At 36.4% G+C, this 17,775-nt stretch overlaps 1 protein-coding gene across 1 annotated transcript in view; it reads right to left on the bottom strand.

Moving 5' to 3' along the window:
• Nucleotides 1–5,729: 5,729 nt before the first annotated feature.
• The window catches only part of LOC145985065 (uncharacterized), a 353,116-nt gene continuing 341,070 nt past the window's right edge, over nt 5,730–17,775 (bottom strand). Inside the window, exon 13 of the mRNA XM_083118629.1 lies at nt 5,730–7,635. Coding sequence (XP_082974755.1) covers nt 5,871–7,635 — 1,765 coding nt within the window. The 3' untranslated portion in view covers nt 5,730–5,870. The remainder of the gene's footprint in view (nt 7,636–17,775) is intronic.

The raw sequence follows: 17,775 nt of genomic DNA, 5'->3' as shown, positions 1-17,775 counted from the left end.
TATCAACTTTGCCCAGTTGTATAGCTTTCTTTAATTCAGCGTATTTTGAAACTGAAAATTTGTTTAAATATTATGAATATATTATCGAATGCTTGCATAAAATTTACACTAACAAACTGCTGGTAGACACGAACGTAATATTTTGAACGTTGACTAAATCTTGAAACAAATTAATTTGCAATCATAAGTAACAACGCATCTTAACGTTAACCAACATTTGTAATTCAGGGTAAATTATTTGATATTTGTAAAAAAAAATTGTTGACGAGATAAAACATGACTACATTTAAGAGTATAGCTATTAGATGCCTATTCCGGACACATGAAATGTTTACATCATGAACTATTACTCTTATTTATTTATGAGTAAAAACCTTTGTTACTTAACTTGTATATTTTCATAGGGACTGAATCACATGGAATTGCCCTAAACATTTATCATTTTCAGCAACATCTTGAAGATATGTGAACGTTACTCTTACCTTTCTCATCATAATTATCTACAATTGTGCACACAACACTGATACACCAGACATCTTGTACATTTAAGCATATTTACACGTCATGTAAACTCGATTAAAGTTCATAAATTTGCATTACAATTCTATATTCACTAAAAAGGTCCAACATTGATTCCGAAGAAGCAAATCAAACATAGCTGCTAACTCGCCTCCAGTTGATGACGCATAGTCACAAGACTGGAGCAAGCCATTAGGCTTTCAGATGGAGAAGGTAATGGTATAACTGGCAATTAAAAAAAAATATCACTGAACTGTCTTTGGTGCAACATTAGGATGCCTATGTTCACATAACCACTTTTTGTACAGGGTGAGTCAAAGGTCCCTGACCACCCCTTATAAAATGAAAGGGAGTGTAGATTGCAGCAATTGGTCATGGTAGTAATATGTTAGGCCTAGGGGGAAACTTTTTGGTGCATGTCATGACAACGTCCGCCATCTTGGTGACTGCCTTTTTGGATCCAAGTTCATTTCTTTAAATGGGAAGGGGGGCATGTGGGGTATGGCTTTGGGCTAGAATTTCACCAGGAATTCAATGGTGAAGTCAGATTTATGAAAACTTTAATGATAAGGAAGTTATGGGCATATGAAAGTTACACAATGTGTTCAATATGCTATCCTCCTTGTGCTATGCACATGTCGAGACAGTTCGCCCATGCTATGTGGACACGGAGTAATATCTCAGGTGTGATTTGTGTATAGGCATCAAGTATCCGTTGCTCTAAGTGACCCACATCCCGAATCTTTTTGGCATACACGATTGACTTCAAATGACCCCACAGGTAAAAATTGAGTGGAGTTCAAATCTGGTGATCAGGGAGGCCATTCCACTGCCCCACATCGACAGGGAACTGGAGGTCCAGATAGTGACGAACCTGTCGCCCATAATGAGGTGGTGCCCCATCCTGCTGAAAATATATGGGGAAGCTGCCATCCTCTCTCCAAAACTAACGGAAAAATGTGTTCTTGTAACAACTGCAAGTAGCCCTCTGCATTTAAATTGTCATGAATGAAGAATGGGCCAATGATACATGTCCCGCAGATCCCGACACACACCATAAACTTCCCAGCACCAACCATATTGCTTGGATCTCTCCACAATGGGTTTTCGGAGGACCAATACCACATGTTCTGTTTATTCACTTCCCCATTGACATAAAAATTTGCTTCATCAGAATGAGCAGTGAAAAGTGTGGGTCCTGGCGAATTTGCCCCACAGCCCATTCACAAAACTGCATTTTCCTATCTAGGTCGTCCTCAGAGAGATGGTGCTGCAGCTGCAGCTTGTACGGGTGTCACTTAACCATCTTTAACATCTTGCAAATGGAACTCTGGCTGACACCACATTGCACAGACATTTGACGTGTGCTGCGCTGCGGAGACTTGACAAATGATGCTAGCACTGCCATAGCTGTTCCTTCGTCAGCAGTTCTAGGCCTACCATATTGTGGCATGCAATTGAAACACTGTAACGTGTGACACTGGGTTCCATTCGTTGAAATCATGAGCTACAGCACGGGCACTTCTGCTCCCCACAGCTTGATAAGCTGGATTCGTTCGACCTTGGTCAATGGCATGGTTCAGCACTTGCAAATAATCTGTAATTATCACTTTCATATGCCCATAACTTCCTTATCATTAAAGTTTTCATAAATCTGACTTCACCATTGAATTCCTGGTGAAATTCTAGCTCAAAACTATACTCCTCATGCCCCCCCCCTTACCATTTAAAGAAATAAAGTTGGATGCAAGATGGCGGACGTTGTTATGACATGCACCAAACAATTTCCCCCTAGGCCTAACATATTACTACCATGACCATTTGCTGCAATCTACACTCCCTTTCATTTTATAAGGGGTGGTCAGGGACTTTTGACTCACCCTGTAGATGCAAAATAATATAGTAATACAGTTACTTTAGCACAACTAGCCATGTGAGGTTGTGTGTGTGTTTATCTTGGTGAAGCTTCAAAACGTTCTGGGAAACCAGGATGAAACGTCACGGGAAAAATAAAAACAACTAAAAATAATTGTATTTGATTAGGATGCACTGAATACTCGTGAATATACATACTATGTTAAAACTTAATATAGTCCAAATCAATGGACATGATCTTCATGACAGTTTAGCGAACATTTTTCCAGTCTGAAAAAGGAGTTAATACATTAGTTGTTATTAATTTGTGCATTTAGTCAAAATATTTCACTTGAGAAAATTTACTACAGTGTTGTGGCGTTAAACATGTAGAGCTCTTGCAGCAACTTCCAGGTGTGAGGGAAACAGAAAGCGAAGAGAATATAATGGGAGAATCAGATAGAAACTGGAGTGGAGATTTGAATATCTGATTGGAAAGCCTAGTTTCGAAAATTTGAAACCTTGAAGAACATTTTATGTTGAGTGTGAAATACAAAATTTAATATTCTGTGTCCAAAGATCTGCGCAGCCATCATTGGTTTCATTATCTCAAGTGCTGATGTGACAATCACACGATGAAAGGTTATAAACCAATTTTTGGACTGAAAAAACGGGGTGTGACAATTTTGCAGTGAAGTATGGTATGTGTTTCCAAATGGCTGTCAACAGAAAAACAAATACATTAATTTTGAATCACATGAACAACTCTTCGAAGTTTAGGACGAAATTCATGGACTTTCGTTTGTGCGTTTGTGTGCATGTATAGTCACCGGCAATAAAAATGGGACACCTAAATCCTGAAATTTTGGCTTACCTGCAAGGCGTTGTGTGTTGTCTAACTCTATGGCGATAAGTGGATTTTAATAGCAAATTTTCAATGGCATCTGCTAGCACTGCCATAGATTTATGCAACACAGACAATGCCTTGCAGAGAAGCGAGTATTTCTGGATTTAGGTGTCCCATGTTTATTGCCGGTGACTGTACATGGGCATGTGCACCTGAAAAAGCATAAACAAGCAGTCTTTTTTTTCACCCTCGACATATGTATGATATCACCTATTTAGTAATAAATATCAACAATTCAGCACATTTTATGAAGTGTTCATTTGTTATTTCACTATCAATAATTCGTTACTTTTAAAAAGAAAAGGAAATTGTATTTTATTAGTCCAGTCACTTACAAATGAACAATATATACATCTGTTAAGATGGTGGAGAACAAATAAATAACTGGATAATTCAGAATTACATATTAAAGCAAAATAATAATAAAGCATGGTATACTTAAAAAATACATTTCTGCAAATTGTGATTAATAGAGACCGGATGTTTAGGCACTAAAACATCTAAAATAGGCAGGCAAATAAGCACTTATAATTTTCAAAATAGGCATTAAAATACAAATAGGCAATAAAAGGCAATTAAATTTAACTCAAAATTATGAAGTTAGACATACAAAAATAAATAGGTGTTTAAAAAATATAGAAACATACCTGTACATTATATATAGTTGCTTAAAATAAACCAGGAGCTCATCATTAGAGACAGCAGTCCAATATTGTACTTAATAAATCACTGCAAACAGGAGTCACGTCAGGCAAAAAATTTCCATTGTATAATGGCTACACACAATAGTCTGACAAAAGAAATTGTTGGCTACTTCCAACCAGTACGCAAATTATTTAAATATACACTTTATCACTGCACACAGGGTTATTTCAATTAAAAAATTTACACTATATATTCCACACAGCAGTTCGAACTAAGAAACTGTTTAAATGCATTTCAAGTTTGTACTGTACGGTTCGGCAGTCTCTGAATAAGAAGCACTAATTGTGGTTGCACATCACAGCAAGGTATTTCTTCAGGTGATCAACCGACAAGTTATGTCTGCGATCGGACAACACATTTTTTAGAATTGAAAAAGATCTTTCAATCTCCACAGATGTTACTGGAGCATACTTAAAGCACGCGAGAACATGTGGATCTAACTCAGTTTTATATTTTCACCTTTCAGAAATTGTTGAATTGCCCTTAATTTGTCCAAGTCCTTATTAGCTGCAATAACTCGCTAACTGTTAGTTTTAAACTTCTTGGAAAGATCGGAAACTAATGCTGGGAACAGGAAATTGTATGCACAGAGTTGTCATGTCCCATGCCTAAAATAGGCAATATCTGGCATTTATGAAATAATATAGGCAATATCGTATGAAATAGGCAAAATAGGCAAAATTAAATTGCCTTTAAATGAAGCTAATCCCTCCCCTCTGGCCTTCGGAACATTCGTTTTCATCATATCTCTAACAGGAAAGAATAGGCATTTTGCCTAACATCCGGTCTCTAGTGATTAATATGTAACTTTGAAATGTAAACATAACATTTTTTTTTGTTCATGAATATACAGGGTGGCATGTAATGTATCTACCAGTTTCAGTTAGTAACTGTCCGAGTGTAGGCATGCATGTGGAGTAATCTTCCATGCTTAGGGAGCTGTAAGGCTTGCAATCCAAACATGTTCCATGATGAACGTCTCATGGCAGTGTACAGTCCGAAGACCCCAGGTTGAAGAAGAATCTAAGCCAGTGAATTAGGATCGAATGCTCAGTAGCATGGGAAACCCCTCTGCATCAAGCTTGCAGATTGGTTCATACATGCTTACATCAGTTTTTGTCATGAAACTTTTTCCACAAAAACTCATGGATGTCCACTGGATTTTTCCCATAATAGCATTTTCCTCTTAAAAAACACTCCTTCAATTTGAAGTTATCATGTTCCTGCAACATCCTTTTGTAACTAACATAAATTACTGTGACAGAAATTAAATTAAATGTGTAAAATAAATTTTAGGTTAACTTTCACTTTCTGGGAAAGGCCAAAGCCTCCTTTCCATGCAAAAATATTTATATCTTGTGTGTGGCTTCTGATGAATCGTGACTTTAACTCTTTTGAACAAGTAAGGTTGTTACAAATGTAACATGGTTTTCCTCCACACATTCAAGTTACTGTTGTTAACATTTAAATTATTTTTGTATTACAGATCAGTAAATAATGAAGTTACAAGCAATGCCTACAATTTACAAATGGCTAGTAAGCAAAACAACAGTATATCCATTGGGCTTTGTGAAGGGAGATGCAAAGGCACACACATTGCATTATTCTAATCTAATACAGGCCTCTCCAATGGCATAGTAGTAACGTCATTGCCTTGTAATCAAGGGGTCCCTGGTAGTGGTTCGGATTCCTTTTCAAAATGTAGGCCCCTTTCCAATTAGCCTTTCTGTCCATAAAATGGATTTAAAACTCAAATGAAATCTGATACAAAATACTGCATTTATTTCCTAAAATTCGGTTTAAAAGTGAAATGTCACAGAGGACATATCATTTTGGTGCAATTTTCTAGGACTCCTAGGATCCATTACAAATCTCACAGAAACTGTTAGTTTAGTTCTGCGTGAGATAGCATGTGCTCTTCATATTCTGCCTTATTTCGAGGGAACTCATGACAGATGCTGCATTCCTTTCTATTCTTTTTCAGTCTTTTATATTGGTCTATATCCTCTGTTGTGTGGGAATTTCTATGACTATATAATGTCTTCAAATCAGGGAAGGCATCCTTACATATCTTGCAAATAACCCGCTTCTCCTTTGGCTGATCAAAGTGTTTTTTCTTATGATAAATCATATTATGAAGTCTTTTCCACTTCTTGCCACATATGTCACACTCATATGGACGCTCTTCTGCATGAATTGCTTCATGCTGCTTAAGACAACTTTTTGAAGTAAAGGCTTTATTACATATGCTACATTCAAATGGCCTTTCTCCTGTATGTGAACGTTGGTGGCGTTGCCTTTTGCTTTCTGTTGTTAAATATTTATCACAATATGAACATGGGAACTTCTTTTTGTGAATATATCCATGTTCATACAAAGATTGTATACGTTTAAAAGATTTACCACAAATTTCACAAAGATGTGGATTTGAATCGTTATGGATTTGGTTATGTTGAAGCAAGCAATTCCAAGTTCTAAACTGCTTTCCGCACTTCAAACACTTGTATTTTTTCTCCACATGACACCGAATGTGTCTTCTCACTTCAGCTTCTCCAACAATTGTTTCATTGCACTTCTCACAAAAATGGGTGTGCTTGTGAGTCTCTTCATGCCTTTTTAAAGTAGTTGCATCGTGCAAGTATTTTCCACAAAATTGGCAAATTTGAGACACAGGATGAACTTTTGATTTATGTTTACGCAATTCCTTTCGCGATGGAAAGTTTTCATTGCACTGTTTGCATGAGAATGCAACATTAATTTCAATCGCTCGTAATATTTCAATCCCTTTTGATGCACGCCTGATTTTAACGACTGCAAAATTGGGGAATTTTGACAACAAGTCATTTACATCTGTTACATTTGAATAAACTTTAGACACATTCTTTGAATCTTCTTCTTTAGATTGCTCTGAAGTTGGAGGTTCTGTATCAGTTTCTTTACTTACACTCAAATGGTATTTTGTGATTTCACTGTCTTCTGACATGGCCCTTATTTTACACAAAAAACAGAGCTCAGTTAGGCTTTCTTCTGAGGCAGGGAGAATTGTGGAGCATTCTTTACATTGCAGCAGACTCCCACTATGCTCGAGCAATAAGTGTCTCTTAAAGTTTTTTCCACTCTCTGAAACTTCACTGCAGATTGGACATGTGTATTGTGAGTCACCAGCAACTTCAATTTTCACATGTGGGAGAGAAAGGGCTTTTTCACTTTCTTCGGAAAAAACTGCTGTCTCTGAATCACTTATGTCGTCTGCATCTGAGTCAACTTTGGGCATATTTTTGGAATCATGATGTTTCGATTGCTCAGGAGACAGAACTCCTGATTGCGATTCAATATTTCCACTTGAAGGTGATTTTGTGATTTTCCCAGTTTCACTGATTTCTATCAAGTGTTTCCTTGGACATGAAAAACGATGTATGGTTAGGCTTTCTTCGGAAGCAAGAAGAAATGTGGAGCATTTCTTACACTGCAAGAGACTCTTAGTATGTTTGAGCAGCAAGTGTCTCTTGAAGGTTTCTTCACTCCTTGAAACTCTGCTGCAGATTGGGCACATGCATTGTAGGTCAGTAGGTACTTCCATTGTAATGTGAGCAAGAGAAAGAGCTTCTTCACTTCCTTTGGAGGGAACTTCTGCCTCGGAATCTTCACTCCTGTAAAGAAGAAAAGGTATCAGTACAGTATGGAGAAAATTGCAGTTGTTATGGAATCACTAAAACACACCCTAATATGCCTATAATTTACGTTCCTTTCTGACAAACAAGTCAGGTAATGGTAAAAAATCAAGAGCCAATAAATAATGAAAGGTTGTATTTCACGGTAGCATGTGAGTTGCAGGAATTTCAGCTTATTTTCAGGATGTTCCTAAAAACTGTATATGCTAAGGTGGGATTTTGTAAAATTACTGTGAAAAACAGTCATGTACTATGTTCAGCATTAAGCTTTAGCTTTAGCTTAGTGCGGGACACTAAATAGTTACTAATTTGATATTTACATGTCTTTGAATGGCTTTAAGAATACAGATTAACAAAAATAAGTGGAAAATGTGATGAAGGTTGTCTAAAAAATAATAACAGTAAAAATAAAAATGTTTTCGCTGCAATAAAATACATTCGATGAAAGGTTACAATCTACATTTCCCCCCCAAAATATATGATGGATAAAAAAGTTGTAAAAATTCACAGTTTTTTCAAGATGTGTGGTGATAGGTGAAGCTTTTACCACCCTGTGAGTCACACCGGGAACTCTTGTTATTCTTGAATTGACAAAAAAAAAAAAAAAAAAAAAAAAAAAACGTTCACAGAGCTCACTCTTCAGGACAGTAACAATGTCATCATTCTGAAACTACAATGATGATATGGATGAGCTCAATGTCTTTGTTCACAAAATATTTAGATTTGAAGCATGTGATTGTCACACCCGGAACTCATGGATTGGCCCATATACTAATCCAGGGGTTCCCAAACTTATTCGTTTCACAGCACCCTAAGTGTTTCAAGATTTTTTTGTGGTGCCCCAATCAGAATATAGCCTATATAACACTTGCAATGCTCAGTTAGTGTGGTTAGGTTGCTTGCCTTAAGTTAAAAAATAAACACATTTTAAATTCAGAAATATTTTATATGTGAAAATACTAAGTAAGTGCATATTTGGAACAATTATATAATTTCAGTGAAAAATATTGGAACATTTTGCGTTCAACCAACCACAAATTCGGGGATATTCTAGTCAATTTCAGTTCAAGAGCTACCTCCACTCTTTCACCAACTGCAACACAAGCAAATACAAAGCTAATGATATTTTCATCTATGGTTGAGGCAGAGCATATAGAAGAGGGAAGTGTGTGCACTCTACAACTTTCCCATTGCGGGTGGCAGACCAATGAACTAATGGCGCTGGTATCGCACTCTGCTGTAGCTTGCTGCCAGCAGTTGTAACAAAATGTTTTAGCAAATCACGCCCTGGTTTTTATGTTTATACCTTTTATATATGAATGGGTACAGCCTGTTGCTATTTATGGAAGTTGAAATTCCACCCCTGCAGTGTTAAAATATTTATCCAAGTAGTTCTTCAATTGGAAAAAGCAGGTGATAATATGTCTGCTTTACGTGTGACGACAACTCAACAAATAAAAAGGATTGGAAATCATTAGGAATAAACAAGAAACAACCATTTATCTTAAATCCTGCCGATGACAACAGGAAAATATGGGCTTTTTCAGATTTCGTTCACATACTGAAATGCATAAGGAGTCACTTTCACGACAAAATTCAATTGCTTTATGAAGGAAGTCCCATCAATTTTGACTGTTATCGGAAAGTTTATGATGCAGACACAGACCAGTCCACCGGTCTTAGGGTAAAAACACATTGAAGCACATCGCTCATCGCACGTCGCCAGAAACTCGCAGGGACAAGTTTCCAGTAATTCAAAACCATGGAGTTAAACGAGGGAAAACATAGTGGAGCCCCGCTTATCGCGAGAGGTTCCCAAGAACAAACACGGTTTGATCTTGGGTCCCTTGTTTCAAGTGGAAGGCTCAGTGATTGGTCCACTCAAGGTCGGTCACTTCTTCCTTTTTTGGAAGACACCCTCCTTTTTCCCCACTTTTTTTTTTTTTTGACAGAGTTGTTGTTTGCAAGCTTTTTCGATGGTGTTCAAGGTGCCTGTCCGATAGCCGGTTCATTCATTATATCCTGACATTTTTATGACTTGACCGGACTCCGTGTAATGAGCAAGGGTCCCTGTGCCTCACCGTGTTTTTACCCTTAGAGTATGTCCTAAAATAACATCCACACATTTAGAACCGTCGCCGTTCCAGAGGACAAATGCCAGATTGGCATTTGAGCTTTTCAGCAGAAGCATAGCGGATGGAATTGGATGTTTTTGACAGACCAATGTTTAGGCTGATTTGAGCACATTGAAAAAATTACAAGAAATTTAAACGACGTTAGTGACGCTTTGAATTCTCGAATTCCTTCCAACACCTTATACAATGGTTCCAGGTCTTACATACGTTTGTGCAATTTTCTAATCATATTAAAAAAAACTGATAATACCTTTGCATCCGACAGGACCGTTGAATCGCTAATAATTTCTTTGCAGAGTACCTTGTAACTGAGTGAATGGCTGTAGGACAAAGGCAGATGTGTGTTAATGGGGAAATTAAGTCAATATTCCCTTGAGCGACATTTTGGGATTTTACGTTCCATCCCTCCATAGACTTCTTACATTTGCATTTGTTGCAATGTATTTATGTCCCAGTTAAACAGGCACTATCTTCTTCTGCAAACTGTGATGTCAGAAGTGATGTGCCACTCATTTCGTTCGTCAATCAGATGCGCCTATTAGCAAAAAGACACGATAAAATCAATAAGGAACTGAAATCTTGAATTGAAAATTGCATTAAAGATAAAATGGTAACTCCTGCTGAATACTCCTATCAATGTTGGGAAAGTGACGTACACATTGCAGATGAAGCCTCGATTTATTATGTTGCAACGGAAAGATCCTTAGTATACTATTTGGCAGGTTACATAATAAAATACTCGCATAAATTTATTTTGTGCTAACAATACATCAGTTCTCTTCGCAGTCATAACATACAAACATCAGGAGATGCGGCCTTCACGGAAATACGAGAGTATGGATCAAAGAACATGTCGTTTCTCACTCATCCGTCAAACAGCATTCACAACATCCTCCTGCATGTTCAAAGGGCAATCAAAAGTAAACAGTGTTTGGCAAATTCAATGTGGAGCGACTTATTTTTTAACTGTCTCAATGCCATAGAAAATATCCCTGTTCCATCTTCAGAAATAGGTTGCTGTGATGAACACTCCAGAGACATTATTCCCAAAGTAGTGCTAAATTATATAAAATGCAGATTTTTCTTCCGGGCAAAATAAATTCGTAAGGAGCTACAGTCATCCAAGTCGGCAAAATCATCCCGGAAACTTTCCAAGGTGTCGAACAACTAGCTTTGGTGAGTACCTACATATCATTATTCATTTTAATAAATAAATCCTTTAATTTCACTTCAGAAAGTATTTAATATGTATTTTAAATGTTAAGAGTGTTTTGAATTAAAATTGTGTGGAGTTTTGTCATAATTTACAACAAGTGTTAGTTGGTTACATCGAGCGGGCCAGCAGAGTTCAACACCAGAGCCACCTCGAGGCGGAACTACGTCAAGTGCGCACACTTTCCTCTTCTATACACTCTGGTTGATGTTCACTAACATGATGTGAGGAGGAAGTACAAATATCATTGCACCAACGCTAAAACCACAAATGTGCAAATGTTAACTTTTTCACCTAGTACAGTTTCGGATTACTTTTTGTTGATAGATTCCTATGCTAACTTACTTATATAACCTAATAAACAGCCATAAGTAGGCACATATTTTACAGATAGCAACTTATCCACAGGTAAAACCTATTTTTTCTGAGACCTTGAATATTAAATGACTATTTCAAAAGTAAGATTTAGCACTTTCATGGTTTTGGCATTGGTGTAACAATATGTTGAGTAGTCTGTTGATGATTACCATAAAGTTAATTGATTGACTTTGGTTTTAAGTCCACTTTATGCACAGAATGGTAAATCGGAACTGAACCTACAGTTTAAAGTGGGATCCGAACCAGTAATTGCCTCCACCAGGTATTGAACCCGGGACCCCTCGATAATATTCATATAAAATTCATATAATGACATTACATCATTGGGCAAAACATGTCGAGTTGAAAATAAATTATACTCTGTCCAAGCATCTCTGGAGCAGGCGAATGAAAATAAGTCTCTTTGCAAGTAGTAACATGAGACTGCTCAATCAATAACCACATGAGAGGAACAGGATTGCATGGAGGGGGGATTGACTGCAGTTAGCAGTCTTCCCAGTAGGTGTACTGCTTTGATTTGCCCAATTGGTTGTCCACCATTCTCTAATGCTATGTGCACCCTTGCTCCAGAGATAGTTGGGACAGGGTATATGTTACCACCATGTTCAGTTGTTGGTAACCACCACCATGTTCACGATGGTAATCAGTCAACAAAAAGCACTGGTGCAAAAATCAATCTGTGCACAGGGGAACTCGGCAGTGCTAGTACACAGATTTTCTGCTGGCAAGTGCCAAGACTCACACACACAGGTTGGTCAACCATATACAGTGAACAGGAAATGATGAGAAGTGAAAAAAAAATGTTGTTTTAAGTCCACTTTATAGTCTAATCGGGACTGGACCTACAGTTTAAAGTGGGATCCTAACCATTGTGCAATGTCCTTCACAAGATATTGAACCTGGTACACTAGCACTACATCATCAGGGAGGCACCAAGGAAGATTTGTAGGTTTTCAGAAATTTTAGTAGAAGCACAATCAGGCTACAATAATTATGAAATTCGGTATAGTAGTAACCTATCGACAACGAGAAGTACTAAGATGTGAAATAATGAGCATGCATCTGCAAGAAGACTTGAAATCTCCTACAAGGTATTTTACTCATTAAAACAGTGCTCAAAGTGTAAATTTGTATACTGAGAGATGTATATGGAAATTATCCTAGCTGGCAGGGATGCTCGATAAACATTTTCTTAGCTGGGGCACAGCAACCCCCTGCATTCCCCTTCAAGCACGGCTTTAAAAGCTTGAAGGATTGAGTGAGCAGAATAAAAAAATACAGCACACAATACAACCATATTCACATTATCCAATCTTCATAGCAGTTTTAGAGCATCCACTTCTCAACCTTTGACAATATAGATGAGAAACTGAGAAACCCAAAAAACATTTTAGAGTGTGTGCTGTTTATATAATCCTACGCATTTACCCTGGCAGGTACGAACATGTTCTATATAGCATGTGACATAAGATGATGCTTGATTTTTAATTTCAATTATTGTTATTTACATTTACATTGCTTTTCTGCCACTTTTGCCTAATAGCGATGATGAGGATGAGTGATGTACAATGAAATTGATGAAGGGACACTCAGAAAGAACTTCCATGCCCAGGCCAGAATTGAAACCCGGAACTCCTGACATTGTAGCATGATGTGCTCACCACTCTGTCAGGGAAGTAAGCATTAAGATAATACTGAGGTGAACAACTCAATGTACCCAATAAAATTATATATGATACATATGTGAGCCAGCACTTATGATGGAATGATCAACATAAGACAATACGGTCTCATTATATATTTCATCAGTTCATCATTCCACCTTGATGCCATGATTGCAATAATCTAAGATGCAGAAAGTGACGTAAAATAACAGAAATAAAAATAGAAAATGTGTGTGTGTGTGTCCTTCAAATTCTGGATATCTAAAGTATATGTTACGTTATGTGATTGCAAAAATTACAATGGAACCCCAAATTTACATGTTACTGCATTATACATCACTATTTCAGCACATTTTGTGGAACTCCTGACATTGTAGCATGATGTGCTCACCACTCTGTCAGGGAAGTAAGCATTAAGATAATACTGAGGTGAACAACTCAATGTACCCAATAAAATTATATATGATACATATGTGAGCCAGCACTTATGATGGAATGATCAACATAAGACAATACGGTCTCATTATATATTTCATCAGTTCATCATTCCACCTTGATGCCATGATTGCAATAATCTAAGATGCAGAAAGTGACGTAAAATAACAGAAATAAAAATAGAAAATGTGTGTGTGTGTGTCCTTCAAATTCTGGATATCTAAAGTATATGTTACGTTATGTGATTGCAAAAATTACAATGGAACCCCAAATTTACATGTTACTGCATTATACATCACTATTTCAGCACATTTTGTGGAACTCCTGACATTGTAGCATGATGTGCTCACCACTCTGTCAGGGAAGTAAGCATTAAGATAATACTGAGGTGAACAACTCAATGTACCCAATAAAATTATATATGATACATATGTGAGCCAGCACTTATGATGGAATGATCAACATAAGACAATACGGTCTCATTATATATTTCATCAGTTCATCATTCCACCTTGATGCCATGATTGCAATAATCTAAGATGCAGAAAGTGACGTAAAATAACAGAAATAAAAATAGAAAATGTGTGTGTGTGTGTCCTTCAAATTCTGGATATCTAAAGTATATGTTACGTTATGTGATTGCAAAAATTACAATGGAACCCCAAATTTACATGTTACTGCATTATACATCACTATTTCAGCACATTTTGTGGAATGTTAATTTATTAAATCACTTTACAGAGTTCATAAAAGAACAACAACTTGTAATTTCATAAACAAGTTCCATTAGCATATTAATAATATTAGAAACTAGGGATGACCAAATCTACATATTCAGGTTATCCAGATAATCCATATTATCCATTGTTGTAAAACCTGATGTAGGAAAACTTGAAATCCAAGCAAATATCACCTGTAACATGTAGGTCAGTAATTATCAAGTAGGTGGTACACACAAACCTCTGGGAATGCACTGAAAGGACTACATGGCTATTTCTGTCCAGAATATTATATTTATTTTAATGCCTGTACATAATTTCCTTGACACTTGTTATATTACGTTTCATTTGCACACAATTTTTGGAATTACTGAAGCATGGACCTCTTGGATGATGGATTTCTTGTAAATCTGGAAAATTCAGACTAGTCATTACATTCAAAATGGACATTTGAGTAATTTGAAATGTGGACATCTTCATTTGGATTTTGCACCTGATAGAAGTTAAGAAAAAGATAAAAGATTGTAGAAGAGATACTGTGAACAACTCGAGTTGGGGAGAGATTGTCTTTTGTCTTTGTTGAATGTCTTTCAGTCTTTCATGTAGTTTATATAACATGAAGTTATAATTTAAAATAAATGTTGTTTTGTTCGTTAACGTTTTGCCTAATTGAAGATCATTACAATTGGCGACGAGGATAAAGATGGAACGAAGATACCAAGAATAATGTGTATAAGAAGATTAGTCTTATTATGAATAAGAAGCTATGAATAATGGAGGTTAGTAATCATGTACAGTTTTTTGAACAGTTCGATGTGGAACGTGGCAATATTCAAACATACATTGAAAGATTTGACCAATTCTGTTTGGCAAATAATATTGCAGCAGATAAAAGAGTTTGTACATTAATTTTGGTAGCTGGCGGAAGAGTGTACGATATACTAAGTGATTTAGTAGCACCAGCAAAAGTTCCACACAAGACATATGAAGAATTATGTACTTTGTTACTAACTCATTTTAAGCCTAAAAGAAATGTCATAGCTGAAAGGTATAAGTTTCATTTGTTGAGACAAGAGGAAGGGCAAACGTTATCTGAATTTGTAATATGTTTGAAGCATCAAGCAGCTAATTGTTCATTTGGTACGTTTCTTAATGAAATGATGAGAGACCAATTAGTTTTTGGCATACGTAGTGAAGTAACAAGAAAGAAATTATTAGCTGAAGCAGAGCTTGATTTTGTAAAAGCTGTATCTTTATCATCAACCATGGAAATGGTAGAGCAAGATGTGAGGTTGTTTTATCAAAAAGATAAGACTGTATTCAGTAATGTACATCATATACAAAAAGATAGAACAGTTAGTCAGCCAAGTAACAAAGGTGCTTTTAAATGTTCCAGGTGTAATAATGTACAAGAAAAGTACAAATGTCCGGCTTGGAATGTACATTGTTTTAAATGTGGATTAAAAGGTCATTTTCAGCAGTGCTGTAAGAATATAAATAGCAATGTTTTTAGGAAGGACCTGGTTGGATAAATTATGGCCAGAATGGAAATCTTCGTTTCAGTTAACGATTTCTAGGGACAGTTGTTTGCTAACAGTATCTAAGCAACCAAGTTTGACTAATCAGAAAGTTGAATACTTAATAAATAAGTACAAAGAAGTTTTTTCTGGTAATATTTGTGAGCCTATTAAGCAATTTAAAGCTACAATACCAATCAAGGAGGGAGCAGTTCCAATATTCAAGAAAGCATACGAAGTTCCATACAGTTTACAACCGAAAGTAAAGGCTGAATTGGATAATTTAGTTCAATTGGGAGTTTTGTCACCTATTCAATATTCTGATTGGGGTACACCTTTAGTGGTAGTAAAGAAAAATAATGGTGATCTACGGCTGTGTTCTGATTTTAAGGTAACTGTCAATAAAGTGGTAGAAAAAGTAACTTATCCTTTGCCACGAGTGGATGATTTACTTAATTCTTTAGTGAATGCAGACACATATGTAGTGTTGGACCTGACCAAAGCATATCTTCAACTATTACTCGATGAGAGTGCTAAAAAGTTATTGGTTCTCAATACTAAATGGGGATTGTTCACGTATAATAGGTTACCAATGGGTTTAAGCTGCAGTGCACAGATTTTTCCAAAGAACAATGGATCAAGTACTGTTAGATTATACATTTGCCAAATGCTACCTGGATGATTTAATTATAACAGGCCGTGGAGAAGAAGAATGTTTGAATAACACACAAATAGTTTTGGTTAGATTGACATATTACAATATAAAAGTTAATCTCGATAAATGTCAGTTCTTCAAAAAAGAGGTAGACTATTTAGGTTACAGGATATCTAGTAATGTTTTTCAACCTTTAATCAAGAATAAGACAGCAATATTGAATTGTCCAGAGCCAACAAACGTTAAAGAATTGAAGTCATATTTAGGAATGATTTAATTTTATCATAGGAGCATGCCAAAGTTCGCTATGAAGATAACACATCTTTATGAATTGCTAAAGAAAGGAGCAGTGTGGTCGTGGACAGATCGACATAAAGCGGAATTTCTTGAATCCAAAGAAGCATTGCGAAAAGCTGAGATATTGACCCCATACAATCCAGATCAAGATATTGTATTGATTGTAGATGGAAGTGGTGTAGGAGTTGGGGCTCAGTTGTGTAATAAGATTGAGGGTGAATTGAAAACAATTGCCTGCACTTCGGCGACACTAGCGCCTTCAGAGAGAAATTACAGCCAATTTGAAAGGGAAGCGTTAGCTTTAGTGACGGCCATTAAGAAATTTCATAAATATCTTTATGGAAAGCATTTCATAGTCTATAGTGATTCTTTACCTGTAAAATATATTTTTGGCGAGGCAGCAGCAATTCCATCGTTAGCATGTTCACGTTTACAGAGATGGGCCTTGTTATTATCACAATACTCATACACAATTGTTTACACAAAACGTGTAGATGTAGCAGATTTTTTACCTAGATTGCCAATAGAGGAAGACACAGGGGATGCTGAGGAATCTTTAAATTATATTGACACCTTTGAAATTGAACTTCTATTGTTAGATAACATAGTAAAGAAGACGAAAGAAGATGACATTTTACAAAAAGTTGTACAATGGGTTGATGTTGGGTGGCCTAATTCACTTCCAAAACAGTTTCAAAATACTGTTGTCTTACATTCTTACAGAAGGAAGAATGTAATAAAAATTAATAAAGTATGCCTTATGTGGGGAAGACGTATAATAATTCCTAAAGAATGCAGGGAAACAGTGTTGAAGCTGTTACATGCAGAACATGTAGGTACACCTAAAATGAAGATGATGGCTAGAGAATTCTACTGGTGGCCTTTAATAGACGAGGATCTTGAAAGGTTGGGAAATCAATGTGTAGAATGCAATAGTTTTCAAAGAAGTACATCCAAAAACAAATATGTCGGATGGAAACAAACAGATATTCCTTTTGAAAGAATACATGTTGATTTTTTTGAATACGGAGGAAGGAAATTTTTGCTATTCATTGATAGTTGCTCTAGATGGACAGAAATATGGCAGGTGCGATCGACAAATGGAG

Source organism: Lepisma saccharinum, chromosome 3 (assembly GCF_977018435.1).
Source record: "Lepisma saccharinum chromosome 3, izLepSacc3.1, whole genome shotgun sequence".
Taxonomy (NCBI): Eukaryota; Metazoa; Arthropoda; class Insecta; order Zygentoma; family Lepismatidae; genus Lepisma; species Lepisma saccharinum.
This window is presented reverse-complemented; position numbering and strand designations above follow the sequence as displayed.